The 27,500-nt window shown below is 45.1% G+C and overlaps 2 protein-coding genes across 3 annotated transcripts in view; one reads left to right on the forward strand and one right to left on the reverse strand.

Annotated features, from left to right (window-relative positions):
- The window catches only part of NCBP1 (nuclear cap binding protein subunit 1), a 108,231-nt gene that overhangs the window by 54,700 nt on the left and 26,031 nt on the right, over positions 1 to 27,500 (forward strand). For both annotated transcript variants that reach the window (XM_085845901.1, XM_085845902.1), the window contains 2 exons: positions 13,183 to 13,286; positions 21,809 to 21,923. In XM_085845901.1, coding sequence (XP_085702027.1) covers positions 13,183 to 13,286; positions 21,809 to 21,923 — 219 coding nt within the window. The remainder of the gene's footprint in view (positions 1 to 13,182; positions 13,287 to 21,808; positions 21,924 to 27,500) is intronic.
- LOC147016834 (uncharacterized) overlaps positions 26,201 to 27,500 on the reverse strand; it is a 9,831-nt gene continuing 8,531 nt past the window's right edge. The window contains exon 5 of the mRNA XM_085847703.1: positions 26,201 to 26,449. Coding sequence (XP_085703829.1) covers positions 26,201 to 26,449 — 249 coding nt within the window. The remainder of the gene's footprint in view (positions 26,450 to 27,500) is intronic.

The raw sequence follows: 27,500 nt of genomic DNA on the forward strand, positions 1-27,500 counted from the left end.
TTGGAGTCAGTGTGATTACCGATTACAGAACTTACTTTATACAACCCAGAAACCTTGAGTAGCTTTCACCAAAAAACAACGTCACATTTATGTTGCAACGTTTCAGGAAGATGTTCATAAATGTTATTCTTTTTAAACAGCTGCGTGTGATGGGTGGAAAAAAAATTTCGCTCGGTATTTGAGAAAATGCGTAAATATGGCAAACGGCTCAAAAATCTGGTGTTATTTCACAACAACTCGCCCGGGGTGATGGAGCACGGACCACTCGCCCGGGGTGACGGAGCACGGACCACTCGCCCGGGGAGACGGAGCACGGACCACTCGCCCGGGGTGACGGAGCACGGACCACTCGCCCGGGGTGACGGAGCACGGACCACTCGCCCGGGGTGACGGAGCACGGACCACTCGCCCGGGGTGACGGAGCACGGACCACTCGCCCGGGGTGACGGAGCGCGGACCACTCGCCCGGGGTGACGGAGCGCGGACCACTCGCCCGGGGTGACGGAGCGCGGACCACTCGCCCGGGGTGACGGAGCGCGGACCACTCGCCCGGGGTGACGGAGCGCGGACCACTCGCCCGGGGTGACGGAGCGCGGACCACTCGCCCGGGGTGACGGAGCGCGGACCACTCGCCCGGGGTGACGGAGCGCGGACCACTCGCCCGGGGTGACGGAGCGCGGACCACTCGCCCGGGGTGACGGAGCGCGGACCACTCGCCCGGGGTGACGGAGCGCGGACCACTCGCCCGGGGTGACTGAGCGCGGACCACTCGCCCGGGGTGACTGAGCGCGGACCACTCGCCCGGGGTGACGGAGCGCGGACCACTCGCCCGGGGTGACGGAGCGCGGACCACTCGCCCGGGGTGACGGAGCGCGGACCACTCGCCCGGGGTGACGGAGCGCGGACCACTCGCCCGGGGTGACGGAGCGCGGACCACTCGCCCGGGGTGACGGAGCGCGGACCACTCGCCCGGGGTGACGGAGCGCGGACCACTCGCCCGGGGTGACGGAGCGCGGACCACTCGCTCGGGGAGACGGAGCGCGGACCACTCGCTCGGGGAGACGGAGCGCGGACCACTCGCTCGGGGTGACGGAGCGCGGACCACTCGCTCGGGGTGACGGAGCGCGGACCACTCGCTCGGGGTGACGGAGCGCGGACCACTCGCTCGGGGTGACGGAGCACGGACCACTCGCTCGGGGTGACTGAGCACGGACCACTCGCTCGGGGTGACTGAGCACGGACCACTCGCTCGGGGTGACGGAGCACGGACCACTCGCTCGGGGTGACGGAGCACGGACCACTCGCTCGGGGTGACGGAGCACGGACCCCTAGCTCGGGGTCACGGAGCACGGACCACTCGCTCGGGGTCACGGAGCACGGACCACTCGCTCGGGGTCACGGAGCACGGACCACTCGCTCGGGGTCACGGAGCACGGACCACTCGCTCGGGGTGACAAGGCGTGGCAAAAGCGTCTGTGGTGAGTGAACGATTCGCTCAGAACGACATAGCACGGTACCGCTATTGACAATGGGCGCTTGACAAGTTGCTTAAGCACTCCATTTGAATGGTTGATGAGGAAAGTTAACCAGGCTGTTGCTGCATACCATATAGGATCCCTTTAACTTTAAAGCCCTTCTTCACGCACAGCAGTTAATGAAATAATATGAATTCATCAAAATAATTACTTTCTCCACAAAAGAGTTGCTGCTTAATGCAAAACAACCCTGGAGACATTGCAACGTTAAATCGCGCATAAAATAAACATTGCAGAAAATCTGCCATGTTGCCTGCTCGTCTGTGCACTTGACTGTCATGTGGTACATTGGTTTGGAGTTTGCGCAAACGTTGTAAACTATAACTTAAGTTGTTTCCTTTTCCACAGAACATACTTTATCAACATTTCCAATTATGTGGTAGATGTTACTCATCTGTAACACTCTTCCCCTTCTTTAAAGAATGTTTGACCAAAGCAAGAACTTTCTTACTTTTTACATTAAGTCTAAACAATAACAATTCAACTGTTAGCAGCATTTAAGAATACAAAAATGCAACCACTTATTCTCCTCAACACTTCCCAACTGACTCAAATAACAATTCCAGGTATTCCGATCGAGACAAAGCATCTGCAATCACATTGTCTTTCCCTTTGATGTGTTTAATCTCCAAGTTGAACTCTTGTAAAACTAAGCTCCATCGCATTAATCGCTGGTTTTTATTCCTCGTTTTGTGATGAAAAGTTTCCTGATTGTGATTTGTGAAAACAATTACTGGAAAAGTAGTTATACTTCGGTAGACTTCGAACTGTTGCAAAGCTAGCAGGGGAGCAAGTGTCTCTTTTTCTATTGTCGATTCGTTCTTCTGGTGTTTGTTAAACTTCTTCGAATAATATCACACATGGTGATCAATGCTTGTATCATTTTCTTGCATTAGAACTGCTGCAGCTGCCACATCATTGGCATCTACAGGCAATTTGAAATTTTTTTCTGAAAAAATTTGGTGCAGCAAGAACTGGAGAACTCACAAGTATAGCTCTAATTTTGTCAAATGCAGTTTAACAATTGTCAACCCATACAGATTTTGCTTTCACTGAGCAATTTGGTCAAATGAACCACGATGTCAGAGAAATTGTTACAAAATCTCCGAAACCATTCTGCCATACCCAGAAATCTCATGTTATTTATTTTTTTACATTTAGGTGCTGTTAAGCTATCAATTGCTTCCACCTTTTCTTTTACTGACTCTGCCCTGCAACATGACCTAAAAACACCACCTGTGCTTTAGAAAATTAAGATTTTACCAAATTCACAGTCAGTTTGACTTCAGTCAGTCTCGCAAAGACAGCACGTAGTGTAATCTCTCAGAATAATCATCCCAAGTCATGGAATGATTGACGACATCGTCAATGTATGCGTCAATCCCCTCAAGATCTGTGACAAGGTCACTGATGAAGCGTTGAAATGTAGCAGGGCTATTCTTTAGGCCAAAAGGAAGAACTTTATATTGGTCAAGTCCCTTCGCCGTAACAAAAGCCAAAATTTTCTTTGCAGTAAGAGTTATTTACCAATACCCCTTTAGTCAGTCAAATTTGCTTATAATCCCGGCTTGATCAATCCTGTCGGTGCAATCATCAATCCTCGGGATTCCATAAGAATCTGTTCTCGTGACTGCATTAACACGTTTTAAATCAGTGCAACAATGAAAACTGTCCTCCAGCTTGGGTGCCAGGACGCACAGTGAAATCCATTCACTGTCACTACATTGAATTATGTTATTTTCGAGCATGTATTCAATCTCCTTATTAATATGTTATAACTTTACAGGATTCATCCTGCACAGACGATGTTTTACTGGCTTAGCATCTCCGACATCTACGTCATGATACACTAAGTTGGTCTGGCCAGGTACATCTGTAAACAAGTGAGCAAAGACGTGAATTAAGTCTGACCCTGCTGTTCGGACATCAAATGACCTAATTTCTGATTTGAAGTGTGATAAAACTTCAGTGTTGGCCTCAGATAAGTATTGTCCCGAATGTGGTCAAACTTCACTTCATCGCACATCTCATTTTGCTTCTGTGCATGAACTCCAGGTAAAGCAGGTGAGGCTGAAATCGCACTTTCTGGTTGCTCTCTGTCATGATAATTTTTTTTATCATATTTATGTGACAGAGTCATCTCTGCTTCCGTCTACCTGTAGTTTGACCGACATAGTCGGTCTCACTGATTTTTCGTTCAATGAAGCAAGGTCCAACATACCTTGCCTGTAATGGTTGACCTGCAATTGGCAGTAGCACCAAAACCTTATCACCAAAACTAAATTCCTTGTCCTTGAAATGTACATCATGCCATGCTTTCATTCCTTCCTTTGTTCGTTTTAAATTCACTCTGGCTTTTTCATGTGCCTTTGTCAATCTCTTTCTGAAATCGGATACATAATCCAGCAAATTTAACTGTGACTTCTCATTAAGCCACTGTTCCTTCAAAAGCTTCATTGGTCCCCGAACAGTATGTCCAAACACTAGTTCAAAAGGACTGAATCTCAATGACTACTGAACTGACTCCCTGAGAGCAAACGATAAACATAGGGGCAATACCCCTGGGCAGTAACCTGGCAGCGGCTGCACAAGATAACCAGGGAACCACTTGCAGGCATGGATGATCCACAAAATGTTACTGAGAAGAAAGTAAATATCCATGGATTTTCTTTTTTAATGCCGTGAACAAACTTTGGTACACCATGGGTGATGAAGGTTTGAGTCAAGTTTCATCGAAATTGTGTCGTTTCTGAGAAAAAAGCAAATACCTTTTTGGGGGGCAACCACCCCCCCCCCCACCGCCTCTGTAAACTCGCTCCATAGACCCACTCGGATCCCAATTTTTTTTTTTTTAATGCTGTGAATAAACTGGTACATCATGGGTGATAAAGCTGTGGTCAAGTTTGATCAGAATTGCATGTGTAGTTTCTGAGAAGAAAGAGAATACTTATTTTGGGGGGCAAACCACAAAATGTACAAACATAAACCCCCATCAGGGCCTGACTTTTTTTTTCTCCTTTCTTTTGATGCCATGAATAAGCTTTGAAAACTTTCTCCACAAGAACGGCAGAAAATAACAAATCATTTGGAGAGGCATTCAGTTTCGCATCAAAAAAGATTGAAACCATCGGACTCGTTTGCAGCAATAATCTAATTCATATATCTTTACCTTCGCATTCTGCGAAAGGTTATGTTTTGGTCGGCGTGTATTTATTTATTTATTTATTTATTTATTTATTTATTTGTAATCTTGTGATTCGTATAACTCAAAAAGTATTAAACCGAATTGCATGAAATTTGATGGGATGATTGGTTATTAGCCAGGAAGCATTCGATTAGATTTTGGGATCGTTCGGGTCAAAGGTCAAGGTCAAGGTCACAAAGGTCAAAATCGTCTTTTTACGATAACACGGTCAATTTTTATTCAATTTGCATGCAACTAACGCCAAAATGTTCAGAATTCAACGCCTCATCTTGTGATATGCAATATGACACAATATCGCCCATACTCTTGTTAGGGGTCAAAGGTCAGGGGGGTCACGACCTTGAAAAATATGCGGTTTTTGTCATAACGCGGTCAATTCTTGTCCGCTTTACATGAACCCAGCACCAAAATGTTCAGAATTTAATTGCCATTCTTGTGACACAATGACGTCATAACACATGTCACCGGTTGGGGTAAAATGTCGGGGGGGGGTCACGCCCTTGAAAAATATGCGGTTTTTGGCATAACTCAGTCAATTCTTATTCAATTTGCATGAAACCAGCATCAAACGAGATTACCCTCTCTTGTTGAAACGTTGTATTCACCGAGCTTGCGAGTGAAGACTCGCCAAAACGACGTGAGTTGATTGTTGTTTAGTCCGTAGCCCCCGAAAGTCGGGGGGGTCATGACATTATAGATATGTGGTTTGTGTCATAAGACCATTCATATGAAACCAGTTCCCCACACTCATACCAAGAACAAAAAAGTAGTGGTGGCGAAGGTATGCGCTCTATGAGTGCCCGTTCTAGTCAGGAATAAATTTGGTACTACTTCACTGTGACCTAACTGATGGAGCTTGTAATGATGGTGTAATAACAAATACAATATTTTCATTCAGTGCATACTCAACCCCAATCAGTTCTAAATTCAATATGGATCCAAAAAATCTGGTTCATCTTCCTGTGTCGGGAAAAACTATTTATAGAGTGAATTTTCGCATCACCGACCAAGATAATTGTATGATTTCCTTCAATGGAGAAATCATTAACCTCCGCCATCAAAGATGGATGGAGGTTACTGTTTTCACCCCTGTCTGTTTGTTTGTTTGTGAACAGTATTATGGAAAAACTCCTCGACGGATTTCGACGAAACTTGGTGGGGGGGATTAGGTATGGTCCAAGGATCATGCCATTAGATTTTGGACTTGGTCCAAAGTCCAATATGGCCGCTATGGCGGCCATTTTGAAAAAATATTTGAATTTTTGTTTTTGTATTTCTACATGTTGTAAGTGATTTCCAACCCCCCCACCCTAAAAAAAAATTGTTAGAGAAAAAAAAACAGAAAATTTTGCAACTTTTTTTTCAACAAAATTTCGATTTTTTTTTTTTTTGCATTTCTACATGTTATAAGTGATTTCCAACAAAAAACATGCCAAAATTATAATTGCGGCTGATTTTGGAACTCCAGGTGGATATACCCACATAAAATCAATTTCTGTCTCGGGGAATCTAGTTATGACGAATGAATTGAGTATGTAAAAGTTAAAAGTAAAAGGGAAAGTTGCAAACTATAACTCTGTGAGCACTGTTGACATCAACTTGAATGAATAGGATATCAGGTTCACTTGAGTGACCTTGCAGTATTGGCGGCGGAGGTTTTGCACTCTACCGAATGCTCCCCCTCTAGTTTCTATTGGAATTCACTTACAAGAAGTTTTCTAACAAATAATTACATCAGATGCCTATTGTAAGGAAACACGAGTTGAAGGAGTATAAAATAAGTTCTAAAAACTCAGCTGGGAGTGAGATGTTCCTTTCACCATACTATAATTCACAGGGTGAAGGTTTGTATCATGGTAGAAGCTACTCCAAGCCTAAGAGGCAATGGGTTGTAGGTCATCAATTTAGAAATAAAGGATATGGGATAATTGATACTCTAATTGGTATCATCATCGTTTTACAGCCGTTTCCATGCATGTGTAAGCCGTGGTTCACCCAATGGCTGCTTTCCAGGCTGTACCATCCCTTGCTAGCCTTCTTGTTCGGCCTTGAACTCTAACACATCCCATGTTTTCTTTCCCTCTAGCTCTCCTTCCATTCATATTCATATTTAAATACCTCTTCACACAGCTGCCTACCCCACCCTTTCCACAGGTCTGAACCACCTCAACTTACCCTGACCTCACTGTCTCTTAATTCCACATTTGATTTCCTATTATTCAGTGTCACATTACACATCCACCTCACCATTCTCATTTTCATTTCGTTCACACCTCCGTTCATCCTCCTTTTTGAATTCCCATGTTTCACTGCCATACAACATCACGCTTCTAACGCAAACTGTATAAATTTTTCCTTTTAATTGGAGAGAGGTCCCTTTTGATATCAATAGAGGTAACGACTCCCTAAACTTCCTCCAGCCACTTCTAATTCTTGCATTCACTGCTGCCTCCACACCACCACCTGCACTAATCATATCACCAAGGTAACATAATTTATCTACGCATTCCAGAGATATATCCCCATAAACGAACCTTTCCGCTCCAACTGGGGTCATTTGTTTACTTGCGCAAACAGCACATTTGAAGTCAGGAACCACCTGCAGTCTGCCCCTGTTACCACTACACCTCTTGTGCACCCGGCAGTTGCAGGATTTACACGATATTGAATTGCTGCCTATACCTTTTCTACAGACAGCACAGGGCCACCTCCCTCTTTTTTTCCACACTTCCTTCTCCCACACCACTAATCAGTACTTTTGTTTTCACTGTATTTGCTTTCAGTCCTCCAGCCTCCATACCCTCCTTCCATACTGCATATTTACCCATTATATCTTCCACACTATCAGCTATCAGCACCAGATCATCAGCATACAGGAGTTCCGAAGGTGAGCCTCCTCTAAATTCCTGTGATGTAGCCTCAACGACCATGATGGAACAGGATTGGGCTCAGACTGAACCCTGATGAACACCCACTTTCATTTCAAAATCCTCACTCTACACTCCATTTACCCTCACAGAAGTTTTTGAGCCATCATACATTACGATGACTCCCAGAACTAACCAATCATCCACACATAACTTTCTCATTGATCATTGCACCACTTCCCAAGGCACCCCATTGAACACCTTCCCCAAATCCACAAATATAAAGTACAGTTGTCTCTTCTTCCCCAGATATTTTTCCAGGAAATGCCGAACTGTAAAAGTTGTTTCTATTGTGCCCCTTCCTGGCATGAAACCAAATTGCATTTCAACAATTCCACAAATGGGTTCTACTTAGGTATCGGTTCAACAATTCTTAAACATAAAGACCTAATAGGCTCAAGCGCTTCTGCCATGTGAAATGTTGTGGATGCTATAAAGAGTATAAAAGGTGCTCAAAAGGAATCCCACAAATTACAAGCAATCAAATTAAGAAAGGTAAAACTCAACTATCCCCACAAGAACAGTAGAAAATAATTAAAATATTGTGGTGCCGGTTTCGGTGGCGAGGACGACCGCCAGATGGTGCAGTTGGGCCGTCTCCCACCGAACGCCAGAATTGAAGGTCGTCACTCCAGATAACTCCGAAGTCGACGGGTCGCTTATGGACCGTGGATGCCAATATTTCGACCGCGCAGTTAGGGTCTTGTGTCTGATTCCAATTTACCTAATTAGCCGCGCAGTCTAGCTACCAGGGAAACCACACCCTCGGCCGGCTTTGTCCGAACTGAATCGCTGTTACTGACTCGGGTCTGACGTAAGCGAGCAGAAATTACCAAAGCCGCGCCGGTCCAAATGACAATTTACAGCACAATCAGCCTTCCTGACTCTCAAGCCCGAACCATACTGGGTCAATGAAAGAAAGCACGGACAATGAACTGGAACATTTAATAATCATTTATTTACAATGTAAGAGGGAGGGGAACACAGAGCAGATTTAACCATGAATATGATGTAGGCAAATGTACAATGGAATCACTAAAACGATTTCTACTTATCAGACTGGCCACAGACAGACACACACACCCAAAAAGAAATGGACCTCGTGGGTCTTTACTCGGCCCTTCAGCTCGGGATGGAAGGTGAGCTGAGAGTCAGAGTCTGGCCGGGTACCTGGCTGCCTCGTGCTGTTTTACCGACTCAAACCCACCATGGTGGGACTCGAACCCACGACCCAGAATCCAACAAGCCCACGATCCTGGCTGCCACGAATGACGATCGACGACACGACCACCACGAAAACACCAACATGACCACCGACCACCAAGGAACCCCGTAAAAGAAGACCGCAGACCACGACACACCACCAACAACCAACCAACCAACACTGGATACAGCTCGCGATCCTTCTTATTCCTCCCCCGGGTGGGTGAGGGATCCGCTCTGAGGTAACTCGCCTCCGGATTGGTCAGGGGGGCGTCGGGCGTTCGGTGTCCTCCCCTCATTGGACGAGGTGAACATTCCATCTGGCTGGGGCGGAGTTGGCCCTGAGGTGATCTCACCCCCGATTGGATGAAGGGAACATTCCATCTGGCTGGGGCGGAGTTGGCTCTGAGATTATCTCACCCCCACCTATGTCCGTGGCCTCGAACACCTACGTAATGGTGCTGAAGGAGTGAGGGGGAATTTAATGCAGAAGACTAACTAGAAAGAAACTTGCAGCGCACACATGAAATTCCCATTAGACCTAGGGGAGAGATTCTAACTACCCACATATACTTCACGAAATAACTAAACTTTGAGTCAACTGTATGTGTGAATGTGAATGGTTTCCAGATTCGTAACAATATATGGGTCGGGGTTTCAAAAGTTTTTGCAGAGCATTAGTTTATTTTTCTAAATAAATGTAAATGATGGAAGCAATTGATAGTATCTATGATTTGGATGATGCCATTATTATCTAAAACTCCACGAAAAAGGAAGACTACTTCAAGGTAAATGCTATAACAGGAACAGACTGGAACACAGCCGGGACAAAAAGCTTTGAAAGAAATAATCAACAAACTTAGTTGAATCTCGCTGATAGTTTCTTGTGTAAATTTACATTCACTAAGATTGGGACTAACACAAAGGCCACACTCGTAAATGATTTATTCTGGAAAATGTTTAATAGGGTTCGTTTGTATATTGAAACACAAGAAGTTGAAGCGGTTGATTGTCTGCAACATCTGAAATGGTGAAATTTACACGATATTCATTTAGTTATAGAATGGGTAAGGGGGCTGTCGAAAGTTTTATTCCTGGTGTTGGCTTAATGGTCAGGGTGGTGGGCTTAGGTTCCTTGGGATCCTGCATTCAAATCCCACTCTGCTGTTGAATGAATACCAGGTGGGGTTGACTCTACCTGTCATCCTTCATAGGTCGGCAAAATGAGTGCCAGCTTGCTGGTATACTGTGTCGGAGTGGTGACTCGTCCAGGATTGTGCCCAATAGCCAAGGAGACTGCTTAAGCAGCACCAATGCTCTGCACAGAGTATAGTCCCAATGGATGGATGGAAGGTTTTATTCCTGATATGACAACGGGAACAAACACAGACCCCAGTTATAGTCAAAGAAAGGCAGTGTATAATGATGATACAAAAGCAGTTCATAGTTTTATGGTGGCAGTTCCTCTTCAAGGTATATTTGGATTTTGTGATTATGATAAAGTTCTGCATGGACTTAAAATTAGATTTCAACTACAAAAGAATGATAATGAAAATAGATTGCTTTTTGGGGTTGGTAATGCTTTCGCCGCTCTGAATAAATTTGGTATCGTTGAAATGAGTTGGTGTATCAGTGAATACAATTTGGATAATTTTCTTGTTATAATTTGGACAGGATAACCCCCAAAATGCATATTTTGACAATTTTTAGCTCACCTGGAACGTAGTTTCAGGGAGCTTATGGGATGGCACGCCATCCGTCTGTCCACAAACACTTTAAACTTCTTCTCTGAAATTACACACACCATTTCAATGAAACTTGACCACAATCATCATCATCCGGTATGTACCAAAGTTTGTTCACGGCATTAAAAAAAAATTACGTTCTGAGGTGGTCTACGGGGGGGGGGGGGAGAGGGTTTCCACCCAAAATATGTGTTTACTTTCTTCTCCGAAACTACATACAATTTTGATGAAAGTTGACCACAACCTTCATCATTCATTACCCGTGATGTACCAAAGTTTGTTCACGCTATTTAAAATATTGCGGTCAAGGGGAGTTTACCGGGAGGGAGGGAGGGGCGGGGATTGGGTTGAACCCCAAAATAGGTGTTTGCTATAACACTGTCATTGATACATTTTGCTGATTCTCTCCCACGATGACTTCCTTCTCGGTATCATTATACTACCAGGTGAGCGCCCAGGAGTATTGCCCCTATTTTATTGATGATTGAATGGTGCCCGACTATTGTTCTAGAAAAATACAACAAAGACATCTAAACAAGGTCTCTTTGCACACAACGCATCAGCATGAGGGAAGAATGCAGTGAGAGATGTTCGACTTTGTTGAGAGAAATAAAAATTATCATTTCTATTATTTTATTTTCATGAATAACTTTCAAAGTGCATTTCTTGTCAATTCTGAAAGAGGGCATTTATTTGTGAAAATAATCTGCATCATGCTCACGACCTGTCCATCCGCCGAGCACGATAACTGCCCTTGTTACCTCCGCCACTGAAGGTGGACGGAGGTTATGTATTCACCTCTTTGTTTGCTTCTTTGTCTGTGAGCAGGATGTCTCAAAAAGTTATAGACTGATTCGGATCAAACTTGGTGGACATGTTGGGTGTGTCACAAGGTCGAATGAGTTCGTTTTTGGTGAAGATCTGTGTACTATAATTTTTTTAAGTGATCATCACCAATGAGATGATTCCAATGATTTGGAATTCCAATCAACCAATGAGATGATTTAATCATCACCAATGAGATGATTTTTCTTTTTTTCTTTTTTTAAGTCAAGGCTTGTGGAAGACCTCCTAATAGTACACTGAATCGATCAGGATGCAATAGGACAAGAGGAACAACAGAGAGAGAGAGAGGGGAGAAGCACCAAAAGTAGAGCTGAAGGCCAAGACAGAGGAGGCAGAGAAACGATGGGAGGAAGGAGAGGATACATGGGGTGGACAAGATGGATTCAGAAGGAAACTCTCAGGAGGGAAACTGAAAATTTGGAAGGAGGAGGAATTGGGTGGGATGTTGATGAGGGTCGAAAAGATCATGGTTTTGAATTGGGGACGATCTGAGATGGTAGCTGAACAGCTGTATTGAAGACTCGGAGGGAAGAATGAAATTGAAGAGAATGTGGAAGTTGGTTCTTCAGGCGGGAGTAAAAAAGGAACAAATGAGTGGAGAGGTGAGCAGTGATCCTGAATTTTGGTAGTTTCACCAGAAGAAGGTTGATTGTGAACCGTGTGTGCCCTGCAGAAACCTGGGGAGAGACAAAGCATGGAAAGAGCAGAGGGTGAGGCGGTAGACGACAGAGACCACTGACCTGTCTGTGATGGTGAAATGATAGACTCGGCTTCATCGCGAGAGATTCCAATAATCTTAAATAGGACCAAAAGCAATTATATAGCACGCTATCTCAAAAAGTTATGGATGGATTCAGACGAACCTTGGTAAATAGGTTGAGTGTAGAACAAGGAAGAGTTAATTAAATTTTGTTGAAGATCTGGATACGATTATTTTTAAAGTGATTCTTCACCATGAGAAATAGGAACAAAAACGATACATAGCATTATGAATTGATATTTCAAAATGTGTTGGACAGGTTATGGCAAAATTTGTTGGATGAGTTGGGTAGATGACAAGACCAAGCCGATATGTTTTTGGTTCAGGCTCAGATGTAGATCCGGCCATCAGTGGGATACCAAACGTAAACTGTTCAGCCTGGTGGAGTTATGCGCTCTGAGTGCCGTTCTGCTAATGTATTATTGTTTGAAATTATCTTGCAAAAAGCAACTGTTATTTCGAATTTTATGTCTATGGTTACTATTCTGAATATGACGAGTCTTTTTCAATTTGTGGTCAAGATATGCATATCCCATCCATGATTATAGAGATGTGCGTATCCCATCATTATCTGTGATTGAGATAAGTATGTCCCTCGATACCTGTAATCATGAAGGGTGTGTCTGTGATGAAGATGTACTGTATGTACCCCTTGGTGCCTGTGATCTCAGGTGTGTCCCTCAGTGCCTGCAATCAAGATAGACATGTCCGTCGTTCCTTGTGGTCAATATTTTCTTATTCCATTGGTGCCTGTGATCAAGGTGGACATGTTCCATCTTAATGCCTTTTATTGAGATGGACACGTCTCAGTGTTTGTGATCCAAATAGACATGTCAATCGATATCGAGATGGAGATGTCCGTGTCCCGTCAGTGTTTGTTATCAAGATGTATGTGTGCCATTGGTGTTGTCTAGATGTATGTCCTGTTGGTGCCTGTGATTGAGATGTTCTTGTCCCATAGATGATGGCTGTGCTTACGGACAAGATGATTCGAACTCGCATCGTGGACTGCTCTGCCGTTGCAAACTGGCTTTTTTCATCTGACATGTCCCAGGAATTCACCAGGTGTGTACATGTTATGTTATACTTGTTGTCCCAACACATATTTTGTCCATCATTTACTTCGGTTTTGAAAAAACTTTGCATGACAACACAGTCGTGATTTTATTTTTATTTTTCAAATCTTCTTATCATTATTTAATGTTTTTCTTTCACGTTTATTTTCATTTGACGGTTTTGCTCTTCATTGTCTCATTTGTTTGGTGGACCTGACATTTATTCCATGGACCTGACTATTTATGATCTTGTTTATAGTCTGGCCACTGATTTCACACTCTACTCCTGTGTGGAAGAAATCTCATTCTTCACTCAAGGTTCAATTAACCAAGTTTAAGATAAGAGTTGAATCATTTATACATGCATGTATGGAGAGACAGAGACAGAGACAGAGACAGAGACAGAGACAGAGACAGAGACAGAGACAGAGACAGAGACACAGCTAACTGCACAGAATCTCTCCAACTGGGACCCTCAGCTAATGTTCTTTTTATACACTTAAGCAAGCAAGGGTGGGGGTTACATAGAGTGAGATGGTTGAGCAAAAACAAGATGTATCTGGCAATAAAAATGGTTGAGAATGGTCTTTTGTTTAGAGTGTGGTTATCTCCTCCAAGGTTCCCAGGCAGATAAAAGTTGTGTCAAGCAAGATCAAACAAACTTATGTACAAACAAGGAAAAGAGCAATCACAGAATGCAGACCCTCACCAGGACATGTTTTGTGTGGTTTTTGTGTAGTTTTGTGTGACGTTTGTGTACTGGTGTGTTACTTCATAAATAAGAGACATAATTAGAACTGCCACTTTATAACAACTGGCAGTGATGACCGGGTACCAAGACGTACCGCTTTGATGTGACCCCACATTGATTGTACACCTGACTCATGGCGTTTATTATTATTCAATTTAATTCAGAATGGGATTAAAGTAAATTCAAATCAAATGGAAAACCAAATCGTTACATTCCTGCATTGGAGTAATCAGAAGGAACCCAAACAAGCAAAAAGCAAAGATGAAGTCATCAGGAGGAACCTGGATAGGATTTGCATTTCAGCTGCTACCCCTCTACCCTCAAACCCATCCAGGCACAGCCAAGTGAGCCTTAGTCAAAAAAATCAAAAATAAAATAAAAATAATTTTATAATAATATATATTATTATAGTAATTTTATAATTTAATTTTGAAATATTTTTGTTTTTTTGGCTGCCAGACCATGCGTTGAAAGACCATGATCAAGTTGAAATTTAAAACATGTATTCCCCATCACAACTAGATCATAATTGTGAAGTTTCACGTCGATTGATAAAGCAGCTCCAGAGAAAACATTATTTAATATTTTTCTTCAATCTAATAGGACTGCCAAACCATGTGCCTATCAATTATTCCTTAAAAACTTGTTGTGCACCCATGGCTTGGGGAACATTGTGTGAAGTTTCCCCTCGATCTGTCCGGCCGTTTTGGAGAAGAAGATTTTTGAAGATTTTAGGGTAAATCCAATATGGCTGCCAAACCGTGTGACATATGACATCATTTGTGTGAACCTTTTGTTTCTCATGGATAGGTGGTCATATGTGTCAAGTTTCACCTCGATTTGATCAGCCACTTCAGAGAAGATTTTTGAAGGTTTATTTATTTATTTTAAACGATATGGCTGCCGAATCACGTGACCAATGATGTCATCAATATTTTTTTCTGTGGATCATTTTATCCCAAGATGACGCTCAAACATTTTCATACTGATCAGATATAGTGTTCTACATATGCAATTATGACGTCATAAAAAATTTCACATTCCCCATGAGGAATACTTGCCATATGCCAAGTTTCAAGTTTTTTTCCTTCGTGCGATTTCAGAGATACAGAGGTCCAAAGTTTCTCCATTTTTCCAACATGGCTGCCACACCATGTGAGCTATGATATCAGAATTATCAATAAAACGTAATACTTGAGTAGTTTTTCCTTTGGTGAAAATTTCATCTCAATCCGACAAGCAGTTGCAGAGAAAAACACAAAAGTTCTCTGTGGAGAAACAAACAAACAAGAAAAAGATGTGCAGAGCATGATACTTGTAAAATCCACCCCCCCCCACCCCTCCAAAGGGTGCCATGGATACATAAAAATATAGATTACAATCGACATTCTTGATCAAAGCTCAGACCAGTCGGATAAAAATTGATTAATTTTCAGATTTAAATTGATGATTTTCGAAGTTTGGCCCCAGAACCTCACAGATAGTAAGACCCAGAAGCTTGAATGAAAGGACTTCTTCCAGAAGATTGTTGAGAAAGTAGATTGGGGGGGGATTTTCCAAATGGTCCTTTCAGAGAGACATAGTGAGTGTGAGATTTGTCAGGATTGAAAGACATGTTCCACGTGTTGGACCAGTTTGTGATTTTTATCCAGATCTGCAGAGAGCGAAGAAGCTGCTGCTTGCAGATCTGAGGGATGATAGATGGTACGACAGAGGGTGGAGTCATCAGCAAAGAGATGAGGATTTTCCAGAGAGTCGGAGAGATCGTTGATGAAAACCAGAAAAAGAACAGGGCCCATAACGCTGCCTTGAGGAACTCCAACCTGGACAGGAAGAGGCGATGAAAGAACTCCATTTAGGGCCACACGTTGACTGCGACAGGAGAGGAAGTCTGTGAGCCATGAGTGGAGATGGCCTTGGATACCATAGGAAGAGAGTTTGGTGAGCAGGGCAGGGTGCCAGACCGTGTCAAAAGCACGTGATATGTCTTGGGATATGGCTCTGATTTCATGTCCGGCATTGAGGAACTCCATCCATTGTTGGGAAAGCAGAAGTAGCATATCCAGGGTAGAGTTGTTGTGGGCCGGGTATCGGTGACGAGCACGACCGCTAGATTGAGCAGTAGAGTCAGCTCCACCGAACACCCGGAATCTAGATCGTACCTTTCCGATAACTCCGAAGGTACGGGTCCCTTACAGGACCGTGAATCGTCAATAATTAAACCGCATGGTACAGAGTTATTTGCCAAACTTAAAAATACCTTGAGGCCCATGCGGTGAGCTACCGAGGAATTCACACCCTCAACGGAGCTCGAACGGGACGAGCCGTTTGCATGCTCGACCCGTGCGTAACCCGAGCGGATGGTTACCGAGGTCCCGTCGGTCCAAATGCACAACGACGGCAGCAACGGCCTTTTTAATCACCGAACACGCACCGTGCTAAACCAATGAAGGAAAGGACAAGAACGAGCTGAAGCATTTAACAGGGGATTTATTTATAATGGTGGGGGGAAGGGAAGCACGGGAAGCACGTAAAGAGCAGAGTTAAACCGACTAAGCAAGGCAATCAATGTACAAGCAAAAGCACTTAACCAGTTCTACTTGACAAGACTGGGCCCAAGGACACACACGCACACACACAAATACCCCAAAAGAAGTGATGGACCCCAATGGTCTTTATTCGGCTCTCCAGCCGAGGAGGATAGTTCGGCTGTGAGTCAGGACGGCTGGCTACCTGGCTGCGAGCGCGTGGCTGGACGTCCACAACTTCCCGGAGCTCCAGTCGCCAAAAGCATAGACCAGAGCAGCCGAATCCAGCGGAGGCGAGACGAGGTGATCTCCCCTGATGAAACTCGACCGCTCGCTGCAACGTGCCGGACAAGACAACTTCGAAGCGCGGGATGCAGTCCGTCGCAAACCCAGGCAGAGACGCGCACGCTTGCAGACTCAGGACGCCAATTCTCTTTTCGCTCATCCCGACAACCACGCTTTCTCCTCAGGTGGGAGGAGCTTCTTTTCTGGCCACTCCCTCCTGATTCGACGGTTGCTTCGCACGATTCACTCGTCGCCCCCGTGATTGGCCGAAGGGGCACCAAGTCTGCTGATTGGACAGGGGGTGGGGGGGGAGGGGGCGTGACGGCCGTCGCGGTGGACCGCCCCTCAAACAAGGAGAGTAACATGGTCCTGCATGGACTGCGCTTATTGGCCGACTGATGGCAACCTCGCTCGCATCCCCCGGATTGGGCGAGAGACGTCAGGTCCTCATGAACTCCGCCCACGTACGTGCTGACACGCGCGCGTGTAATGGTGCCGGTGGAGGATGGTGGAAGGAAGCGAAGGCAGGTGTCATCAGTGTTGTTGTTGTTATAAGTGTAGAAGAAAACCCTGACTATCAAAATAACTCCACAGCGCATGAACATTAAATTCCCATTAGACTTGGGATGGGACCCGAACGAGAAACACGTACTTACCGATATAACTGTTCTATAAGGACCTGAATGCTGAGTACAGTAAGCTTCCAAATGCGTAACAGAGTGACATGGTCTGAAACCAAATTGATGATCGGAAATCAAGCCATTGGAGAAAAGGAAGGATTTAATGTCTGAAGCGATGATGGATTCCATGACCTTGCTGATGATAGGGAGAAGGCTGATTGGTCTGTAGTTACAGGGATCTGTTTTTGCCCCTTTTTATGCAGGGCAGTTATGTTTGCTGATTTCCTAGCAGATGACAGATGACCTTGAGCAAATGAGAGAGTCAATAGAACGGAGAGAGGGTGAGCAAGAGCAGAGGAGCAGGTTTTTAGGATACGTGGGTTTATGCCGTCTGGACTGGTTGCAGAATCTGAGTCGAGGTTTGACAGCAAACTCTCCAATTTGTCAGGAAAAAAGGACATAGAGTCCAGGGACAGTTGGGTGCGACTGGGTAAGGTGGGTACAGAAAGCGATGGGTTTCGGACACAATATTTCGATGCAAACACCGAGTTTAGGCATTCAGTCTTTTCACGTGCGATCAGCATTGTGGCCATTTGAGGTATGGGAGGGGATGGAGGGGGAACATGCACCAGAAACTGATTTGATTAGATGCCACCAGGATTTGGTGGAGGGAGAGAGGTTTGAGAGTTTAGACTTGAGATTAGAAAGATGTTGTTTTCTGGCACACCTGAAGGTAGACGTGTTGAGATCAAGGTGAGGTCCGCACTGATTGAAATCAAGTTCTGTCCACACCGATCTTAGGTAGAGAAGAGTTTAATTCACATCAACATATGTATATGGAGAGAGGGGAGGAACACACACAGTAGTTCGTCTCGCCCCGCTCTGGCAAGCTCAGTTCAGCTCAGCCTTATATACAATTTTTACTCTGACCCTTGTATGACCACCTGTCAACATGATTCATCCTGTTCCCTTCATCAACTTCCATTTGGGAGAGTTCAAAGCACAGATTTAGTTCTTTCCCCCCTTGGCTTCTGCAGCTGCCTGTCATTATCTTGACGAATAGCAAGGCCTGTTTCCTGTCATTATCCTGTTAAAGCAAGGCTAGTACAAAGCAAGATCACTCCACTTAAGTGTTGGGACACAGCCTTTGTTACTTCCAAAGTGTTCAACAAGGGCAGCTGTTCTGTCTCTCAATAGTGCTGATTGTTGGTAGGGTTTTGACCTTTCCTGAAACTCGCAAGGGCAGCTGTTCTGTCTCTCTCCAATAGAGCTGATTTAATGACAAGGTTTGGCCTTTCCTTGACCCAGCAAAGCAAGGATGTTTAGCAAGAATGGCTGATTGTTACTTGGGACATATGCAGTGTCTCCACAGACACACACTTGTTCCGAGCTTTATGGAAGGAACCGAGATTACCCTCAGTTGGGTTTGCTTTCCGTGAGGCAAAGGCAAGTTGTTTCAGGACAACTGCCTCGCCACAAGCTTCAGTGAACCATGGGCAGGAGAAAGGGTAAGACAACTGAAGATGAGAGGGGATAAGTCTGTGCATGAGGGAGAGCAAGTTTCTTTTGAAGAATTCCCAGATGAGTTGATGTTGGAGAAAATAGCGATGGGAGACCAGTCTAGAAGTTTGGCTGCTTGGAGACCCTGCCAATCAGCCTGAGTAAAATGCCAGACTCAACAGTTCTGAGGTGGTTCTCTAATAACAGCCAGAGAGATGTTTGCTTTGACAAGCATGTGGTTAGAAGAACCAATTGGAGCGGAGGAAGAATGGCAGATATTTTCAGCGAAATTTGTCAAAATCAGATCCAGAAGAGATAGAGTACCGTTGGTTGAGATCCAGGTCGGGAAGTTGACCGATTGAGTCAGTCCCAATGAGTTGCAGAAGTCTTTTGCTGAAGTGCCATGGCAGGTGAGAGAGGTACCCACACCCAGCCAACTGGCATGATGACAATTGAGTTTGAGACCTTTGACATTTGACCTCAAAATCAATAGGCTTCTCAGTTGAGACTTCCTATACAACTTGGTAAAGTTTCATGATGATCAGTTTCTTTAGAATTGTGACCTGGAGGCGATTGACAGACAAACAGACAATTACAAAATCGACTGACCAACATACTTGAAAATTCTTCGATTTTGCCAGTCACAAACAAACAGACAAACAAACGGACCCAAATACAATACCCTCTCCTTCGGCGAGGGTAACAAGTAATAAACCAGGCAGATAAGGGTTGGGTAAAACAAGGTCAAATATGGTACATGCAGCTGCATTTAGTTGCAAAGGCCTCGGTTCACTATGTTCCAATAGAATTCATTAATATTGTTGCGGATTCGCGCCCGCCGGTGTGCGAACGGCCACGTAACTCGAATCGCGGCACGTCGCCCACCGGACGGACAATCCAGTCGTGACCCTCTCGGACTAACGCCGGGAACCAGTCACGGGTGGACCTTTCGGTCTCACCACGATCGTGCCAATCGGCCCCCGCGTGGGATAGGGTTGCTCGCCAAATTCGACCTACCTAAGTACCCACACGGAGGGTAGACCGGGCGATCGCACCTCGCCGCAGGTCGACTTCGGACACGGGCCACTTTAAGCGACCCGTTCCGTACTATCGGGATAACCGAGCGGTGTTATTCGTCGGCCTCGACGGTTCGATTAATTATCGGGCGTTTTAGCCCACGACCAACCCTTTACGTGAAGCAAGATGGAGATTCAATGAAAGAAAAGACGAAGCGAAGCGGGAAAACAGGTCAACATAACTCACATTTATTTCGCGATGAACGGGAGGCACACATATACAATTACACCAAAAGCACATGTAAAAGGAGAAGAAACACAATATTACACAAAAAGCAAATATAAAAGAGAAACACAATGCAGAGCTATCCGACTACCGAGCACACGGCAACACTTATACAATTTTACTTCACAGACGGCGCCGACAACACGTATACCCAAAGCAAAAGAAAAGAACCACCCTCCAGGATGAGGCGGGCCTGGGGCCGAGACCGTGTCGGGCCTACCGTCTGATGATGAGACGCAAAGTGGCGGTGGCTCCTCAACTCCGCGGGCCTCGCGGACAGTGTCTGGTAGGGGGTGGGAAAGGGGCCCCCTTGTCGCACTATCTCAGCGCGGGGGGAAACAGGAGGGGGTTGTTGATGCTCGGGGGATGGCGGATATCACCCTGTCTCGGGTCCCGCGACGAGCGTCTCCTCCTTGACCTCGGTCGCGTTGCTGGCCTCTCCCTCTGCAGCTCCCGGCACCGACGCGAGCACCCCCTCGTCCGCCTTAGCCGCCGCCACCTCTCCACAGCTCCGTCTAATAGCCCTCTCCGTCTCCTCTCTTGGCTCGTCCCAACTCTTCACTCTTGACTTCTCCCCTCCGAACTCTGACTCTTCTTCCCAGCTCCACCGACAACTCGTTCCAACGCACCACTCTCAACTTTTCCCCTCCGAACTGAACTGTTTGGCGAGCGCGGCCGTTTATATCCCCCGTGGCCTCGCTCCCCCACCTTTGACCCTTTACCTCCGACCCTTCACCTCTAACTGGCTCCCCATTGGACCGAGGAAAAGTGGGCGTGAATGCTTTTTGATCCATTAATTTGCATATAGCGACCTCACTCCAACGCCCTGGAGGCGGGGCCAAATCGCCCCACGCTCTCCGATAGGACGGAACAGAAGTGGGCGTGAGTCGTTTTTGATCCGTTTTTCTCGGAAAGTCTGTGATGTTTCTGAACACGCTGCTCGGTGCGCGCCCTCCACGAGTCCAGTATCGGTGCCCACAAGTGGCGCAAGAATGGTGGTGATGCGATGGTGGCGAGTTGTGACGGTAAAGGTCGTGGCTGTTGTGAAGCGGCGTTGTGGTTGGTGGTTGTTGTTGTGAAGCAGCGTTGTGGTTGGTGGTTGTTGTGAAGCGGCGTTGTGGTTGGTGGTTGTTGTGTGATGGCTGTTGAGACATGGTTGGTGGTGGTAGTAATGGCGGCTGGTCCAAAATAAAGATAGTAAAAGAAAAACGGCTTTCCTGAAGAGTCGCAGCCCGACTGAATGACATTTATGTAGGTGTGTGTGTGTGTGCACATGTTTATATGTTAAATTACTTCTGCACCTGGTGATGATTTTGAAACCATGATGTTAGCCCCTCTTCAGCAATTTGTCATTAAAAAACATGAAGATTCAGGAAAAATAATATCCAGGGGATTAGTTACTTTTGAGAACTTTTTATTTTAATGTCTCCTGCACATTTCCATGGTCAGTAGTTCATAACAATCTGTTGAGATCTTTCCTGCTGTTAATGTGTCTTTCCGCTTTGCTGACTGGGCATGTGGCCATTCTTGTCCATGTGTGCCGCAGGTTGTACGTATGGGAGATTTTGCACTCGACGGTCCGTAAGATGAATAAACACGTCATGAAGGTGCAGCTCGAGTTGGAGGACGCTCGGGATCGTCTCGAGAGGCAGCACCATCGGGTGAATTTCTCCTCTTGGCTCTAAATTCTCTCTTTCATGCTCACCAAGGGACGAATACGTGATGACTGAATGTTATAATAGATGTTCAATTGACAAACATACACAATGTCATTTTTTTGCATCTCCTCCAAAACCACTGGTTTAACAAAGTTGAAAATGATACCATATTAATCACCAACGACCTGGGCAGTGCAGGGTCAAGAAAAAAATTCATTTGGACACAAACATTTTCACTATTTGCATAGATAAATGCCCAGACAAAGCAAGCACTATCGCATGGCTTGGCGACCAGACGAGACGCTACTGGTTAGGCATGATTGGCTACGGGCAAATGACATCAATACATCCTTGCTGTAACTATTGTTTTGCCATCGTGGCCTTCACCATTCTTCGAACTTCAAAACAAAAATAGAGCTACAAACAATGCAACAAAAAGTGGGTCGGAGGCTCACAGGCTGGGTAGTAATTCAATATTACGTTCTGAACTGTCAGGATAATAAAAGTTTTTTTTGTTCGGTTGTGAGATACACACGGGTGAGATATCAAGGCCACGTTGTGCTGATGATGTAAATTCTCGATTTTTTCTTTTTGTTTTTTTTTTAAACTTGGAAGATTAATGTGTGCTGCTTGAGTCTACGTTAATAGAGGAGTCCAACTCGGTCCTGTACAAGCCAAGCTTGCATATGTTCTTCGAATCGGTGTTTCATCCATCCATCCATTGAGACCATACTCTGTGCAGAGTGTTGGTGCTGCCTAAGCAGTCTCCTGGGCTATTGAGCACAATCCTGGACGGGTCGTCACTCCAACACAGGATACCAGCAAGCTGGCACTCATTTTACCGACCTCGGAAGGATGACAGGCAGAGTCAACCCCGCCTGGTATTAATTCAACAGCCAAGTGGGATTTGAACTCAGGACCCTAGGATCCCAAGCCCACCAATCTAGCCATTAAGCCAACACCAGGCATAATCGATCTTTAAGCTTTGCACAATGTTCTCTCGTTCCTGATTGTTCCAACGAACCTTCTATCTGCACGATGAGTTTTAATCCAAACAAAAATAACATAACTGGATTAATTTTCTGAATGTAAATATATTCAGGCGTGAAACTCATCTGTATATGCAAGGAAATCCATATTTTTTGTTATGATCCATACTGAGGTTTCGGTATTTTTGTCATCAGAAAATCATTCCACGATTATAGGGAATTGAGGTCCATCCATTCATCCATCCATTGGGACCATACTCTGCACAGAGCGTTGGTACTGCCTAAGCAGTCTCCTTGGCTATTGGGCACAACCCTAGACGGGTTGCCACTCCGACACAGGATAGCAGCAAGCTGGCACTCATTTTGCCATCCTCGGAAGGATAACAGGCAGAGTCAGCCCCACCTGGTATTAATTCAACAGCCAAGTGAGATTTGAACTCAGGACGCGAGGTGTCCCAAGCCCACCACCATAACCATTAAGCCAACACCAGGCATGAATTGAGGTGCTATTCTGATATGCTGATTCGTTTCTTAACCCATTTCATCTGAATGGGGTGCAATACTAACTCATCATTTGATTTATTGATCGATTGATTGATTTAATTGGTTTTATTGACATTTTCAGCACAGCCACCAGCCGAATTGCAAAAATATTTATAACTAGAAGGGCACACGGTAGCGTGCATACCTCCGGCACGCCTGATCCACGAGAACACATCAGGCCCAATACATTTTTGAGATATCGTGCTATATATCGTGTTGGCCTGATCTCTCAATAGTGAAGAATCACTTTAAAAATTCTAGTAGTCAGATCCGGATCTGGATCTTCACCAAAATCTTATCAGTTTGTCCTTGTCACACACGCAACATGTCCACCAAATTTCATCTGGTCCTCCACAACTTTTTGAGATTAGTGTTGTCTGTTAATAATTTTATGTTGCACTTCCGGATATCAGCACCAAACTTGGCAGGTGGTTAGAAATGATCATCTATCTATAATTCCAGCAGTGTGTGTGTGTGTGTGTGTGTGTGTGTGTGTGTGTGTGTGTGTGTGTGTGTGTGTGTGTGTGTGTGTGTGTGTGTGTGTGTGTGTGTGTGTGTGTGTGTGAGAGTGACTGCTATTTCTCGACAACCACTGGTCCGATCTAATTGAATCTTGCCAGCTATATTGCTGGGGACCTGAGGATGTGCCTTTTCAAGGTTTGATATTAATCGGGCAAGTGCTTCCCAAGTTATGGCCATTTATTTACCAAACCAATGACAAGACACGTGGCTGCGTAGGCTGGTGCGTGGCCGGCAGACGATGACGTCACGGGCCGTGCCGGTTACGATGGGGAAAGGGCGCCTTCGTTACCGTGGCGTAGGAGTGGCAATGGTCAATGGCAGTGAATGTCATGACAAGCAAAGACAGGGAGGTAAACTTGATTTTAATTTGGATTTTTATTAACTCTGTGTGTGTAAGTATCACAGCAGTTGTTACTTCAATGCAAGCGATAATTCGTGGAATGCATGTGAACATTCCGTACGGGCACGCACCACTTCCGGATAGTGATGACTTACTGTATTGTAATAATTTCTCGATTTCCTATGCGCATTTATAGATAAACACAATGTCCCAATCCAGTCGTCATTTACGAGAGTGAATGAACGCCCTGTGTGGTTGTTTGAAAGTTTTTATTTTTTTTTATTTTTTGGTTTGCACGTATGGCCACGCATGTACGGGCACCCAGGTACGGCCATGCACGTACGGGCACGCGAGAGTGAAGGAACGACCTGTGTGGTTATTTCTGGCTCGCGGTTAGAAAGTTTTTTTTTTTTTTCTTTTTTTGGTATGCACGTACGGGCACGCGAGAGTGAAGGAACAGCCTGTGTGGTTGTTTCTGGCACGCGGTTTGAAAGTTTTTTTTTTTGCACACACGACCACGCATGTATGGGCACACACGAGTAATAAATAAATCTAGAATGGGAGCCAATCAATATATGCCTTGTTTTTAAATTAATCTCACCGTAAATTATGGGTGGGGTTCTCTCCTTTTTGTGGTGGAGGAATGGGGCACACGCTGAAAATGCTTCAGATTTCAATTTGAGGAAGCGCACTTTCTCGAACAAAATGGAGGTCAAAAGTTTTTTTCGGCGGGATTTGAATGCAATCAAACAAAGAGGAAATCCCTTCCTTGAGAAATGTCCCGAGCTGGTGACGCTCGGATCGGGGGAATGCGCCCCAGAAGCTGCTGTTGAGAACCTGCTGACACTCGAGTCAACTGGCAAAGCACAATACGAAGCATTTGTAAAGGACGTGTTACTAGAACGCATGAGGGCCATATCAGAGCCACTGAAGAAGAATGGATTCACCATTTTCAAAGCCAAGAAACGAAAACGAAATGCAAAGATTTCTTCAAAAATGAAATGTCTGAGCGGTGACCTGTCCCTGTTCGGACAGACGTTGCTGTCACTCATCGAGATGGAGACATGGAGGACTTTTTTGCACATGAGACCAGTGGCTTTCCCTCGTCTCTGACGGACGACGGAAATATGAAATTCGGTAAAAAGTCCGACGTCCTCAAGTGCCTGGAGAGTGCTGGTGAACCTACCAACGCCGAGCCACCAACTCATTACGACTGTACCATCTTCGACGGGGCTGCAGTTGTTCATGCGCTCCCACCCAACAGAACTTCGAAGACGTTTATCCAATATGCAAATGGAGTTTTTCTGTCCTACGTTCGCCAGCAGCTGAAATACAGTGACGAAGTTCATGTCGTCTGGAACAAATACATCGAGGACAGCCTCAAGGAGCATGCTTGGGAAAAGCGGGGGACTGGCGTCCGCACAAAGGTTTCCGACGAGATTGAGGTCCCAGGGTGCAAGGCGTTCTTGCGACACCCCAAGAACAAAAACGGAACTATTCCATTATCTCTCAAATAATGTCTTGGAGAGTCACTTCAACAGTCCCGGGGCAGTCTTCATTCCAGCCGGAGAGGAAGTGCTTTCTGTCGGCACTGACAGAAGGATGTCGACCTGCTCGCATGAGGAGGCCGACACGAGAATGATGGTCCATCTGTTCAATGCTTTGGAAAGTGGGGCTCCCGTCATTCAAATCCGCACAGTGGACAGTGAAGTTGTGATTATCATTGGAATCTTTCATTTGATCCAGGAGAAGTTTTGAGATGTCGACCTTTGGATCGGCTTCGGTTTCAAGCACGGTGCGTTCAAGCATTCAATACTATCAGTATTAGTCGTCAATACTATCGACAATAACATTGGTGATGACCGAGCCCGAGGTTTGCCGTTCTTTCATGCGATAACCGGTTCTGACATGACCTCAGCCTTTGTCAACAAAGGCAAGCTCACGACATGGAGGGCATGATCGGATACTCCTGAAGCTACGGACGCATTCGCCAGGATTGCAGCGTGTCCATTCATCATTCCGTCTTCGGACTCGCCCGAATTCCAGGCCATCGAGAAGTTCGTGGTGGCAATGTACGTGAAGGCCGATGGACGGGGAGACGTGAATGGAGTAAATGAATCAAGGATGCACCTCTTCTGTCAAGGGAACGTCAGGAACCTGAACAGATTTCCGCCAACACAGGTATGATGTCGACATTTCTTGCCGGGTAGCATCCAAGTAAAATCTTCATTCTACATTCCTCCACACCACTGCTTCTATAATCCTTTGTTCACTGTTATTTAACAGAATTGTCTTTTTTTACAGGATGCCTTGTAACCAGCATGTTAAACGAGTTGTATTACAAGCCAGTATCTGGGTCACATGTGATGATCCCAGACGACCTGATGTGGTGCCAAACGATTACGGTTGGACAAAGGCTGGAGATTCGTGGCAACCCCTCTGGATAACAAAGCTAACTGTATCCAAGGCCTGCCGTGAACTGATCCGGTGCGCGTGTCGAACTGAGTGTCGACACTGCAAATGCATGAAAGCCACGGTGAAGTGCACGTCACTGTGTGCCAAATGTCCTTGTACAAAGTAGTGAGTGAGTAGGTTTCTCCAATTCCGTTCTTGTCATAGATCTCAGAGCCTCTAAATGTACAGTGAATATTGTACATTAGGCCTATCTCAGGTAAATTTTCAAATCGTGTTTAAAATCGGTATATTTGGACCAGTTTGGAGCTATGATTTTTGACTTTTTGTCTCATTCAATGACAGTAAGTAGTCTCATTCAATTGAAGTCCACTGTTTTGGGTGCATACTTTTGGGTATGGGCTTGAAAATGTGTTTGACCTAGTTTTTGGACACATTTTCTATTTGGAATTTCCTTTAAAAATATTTTGTGCCGATTTTCCGGAAAAGGTATCCTTCATATCACAAAGGAACCTTTTTTTTATATGGAAGGATAATTACTTAAACTGAGTAAATTCCGAGTGAACCATAAATGTTCGGTTAGTGTGTTTAAATGCAAAATGAGTTCATTTCATGTTATTTTTTATGGTAATAAGAGAATACAAAGGAAAAAAAATTACACCCATGCGGGAGTGACGGTCATCTCTGCGAGAAAATATATAGCCTCCTGAAGGTAGGGCAGTTTTTGCAAACTTTGAAGTCACGTGACGCGAAAACGAAAGCGAATATCGAAAA

The sequence above is a fragment of the Eptatretus burgeri genome, chromosome 11 (assembly GCF_056783735.1).
Source record: "Eptatretus burgeri isolate ZD-2024b chromosome 11, Ebu_testis_v1, whole genome shotgun sequence".
NCBI classification, from domain to species: domain Eukaryota; kingdom Metazoa; phylum Chordata; class Myxini; order Myxiniformes; family Myxinidae; genus Eptatretus; species Eptatretus burgeri.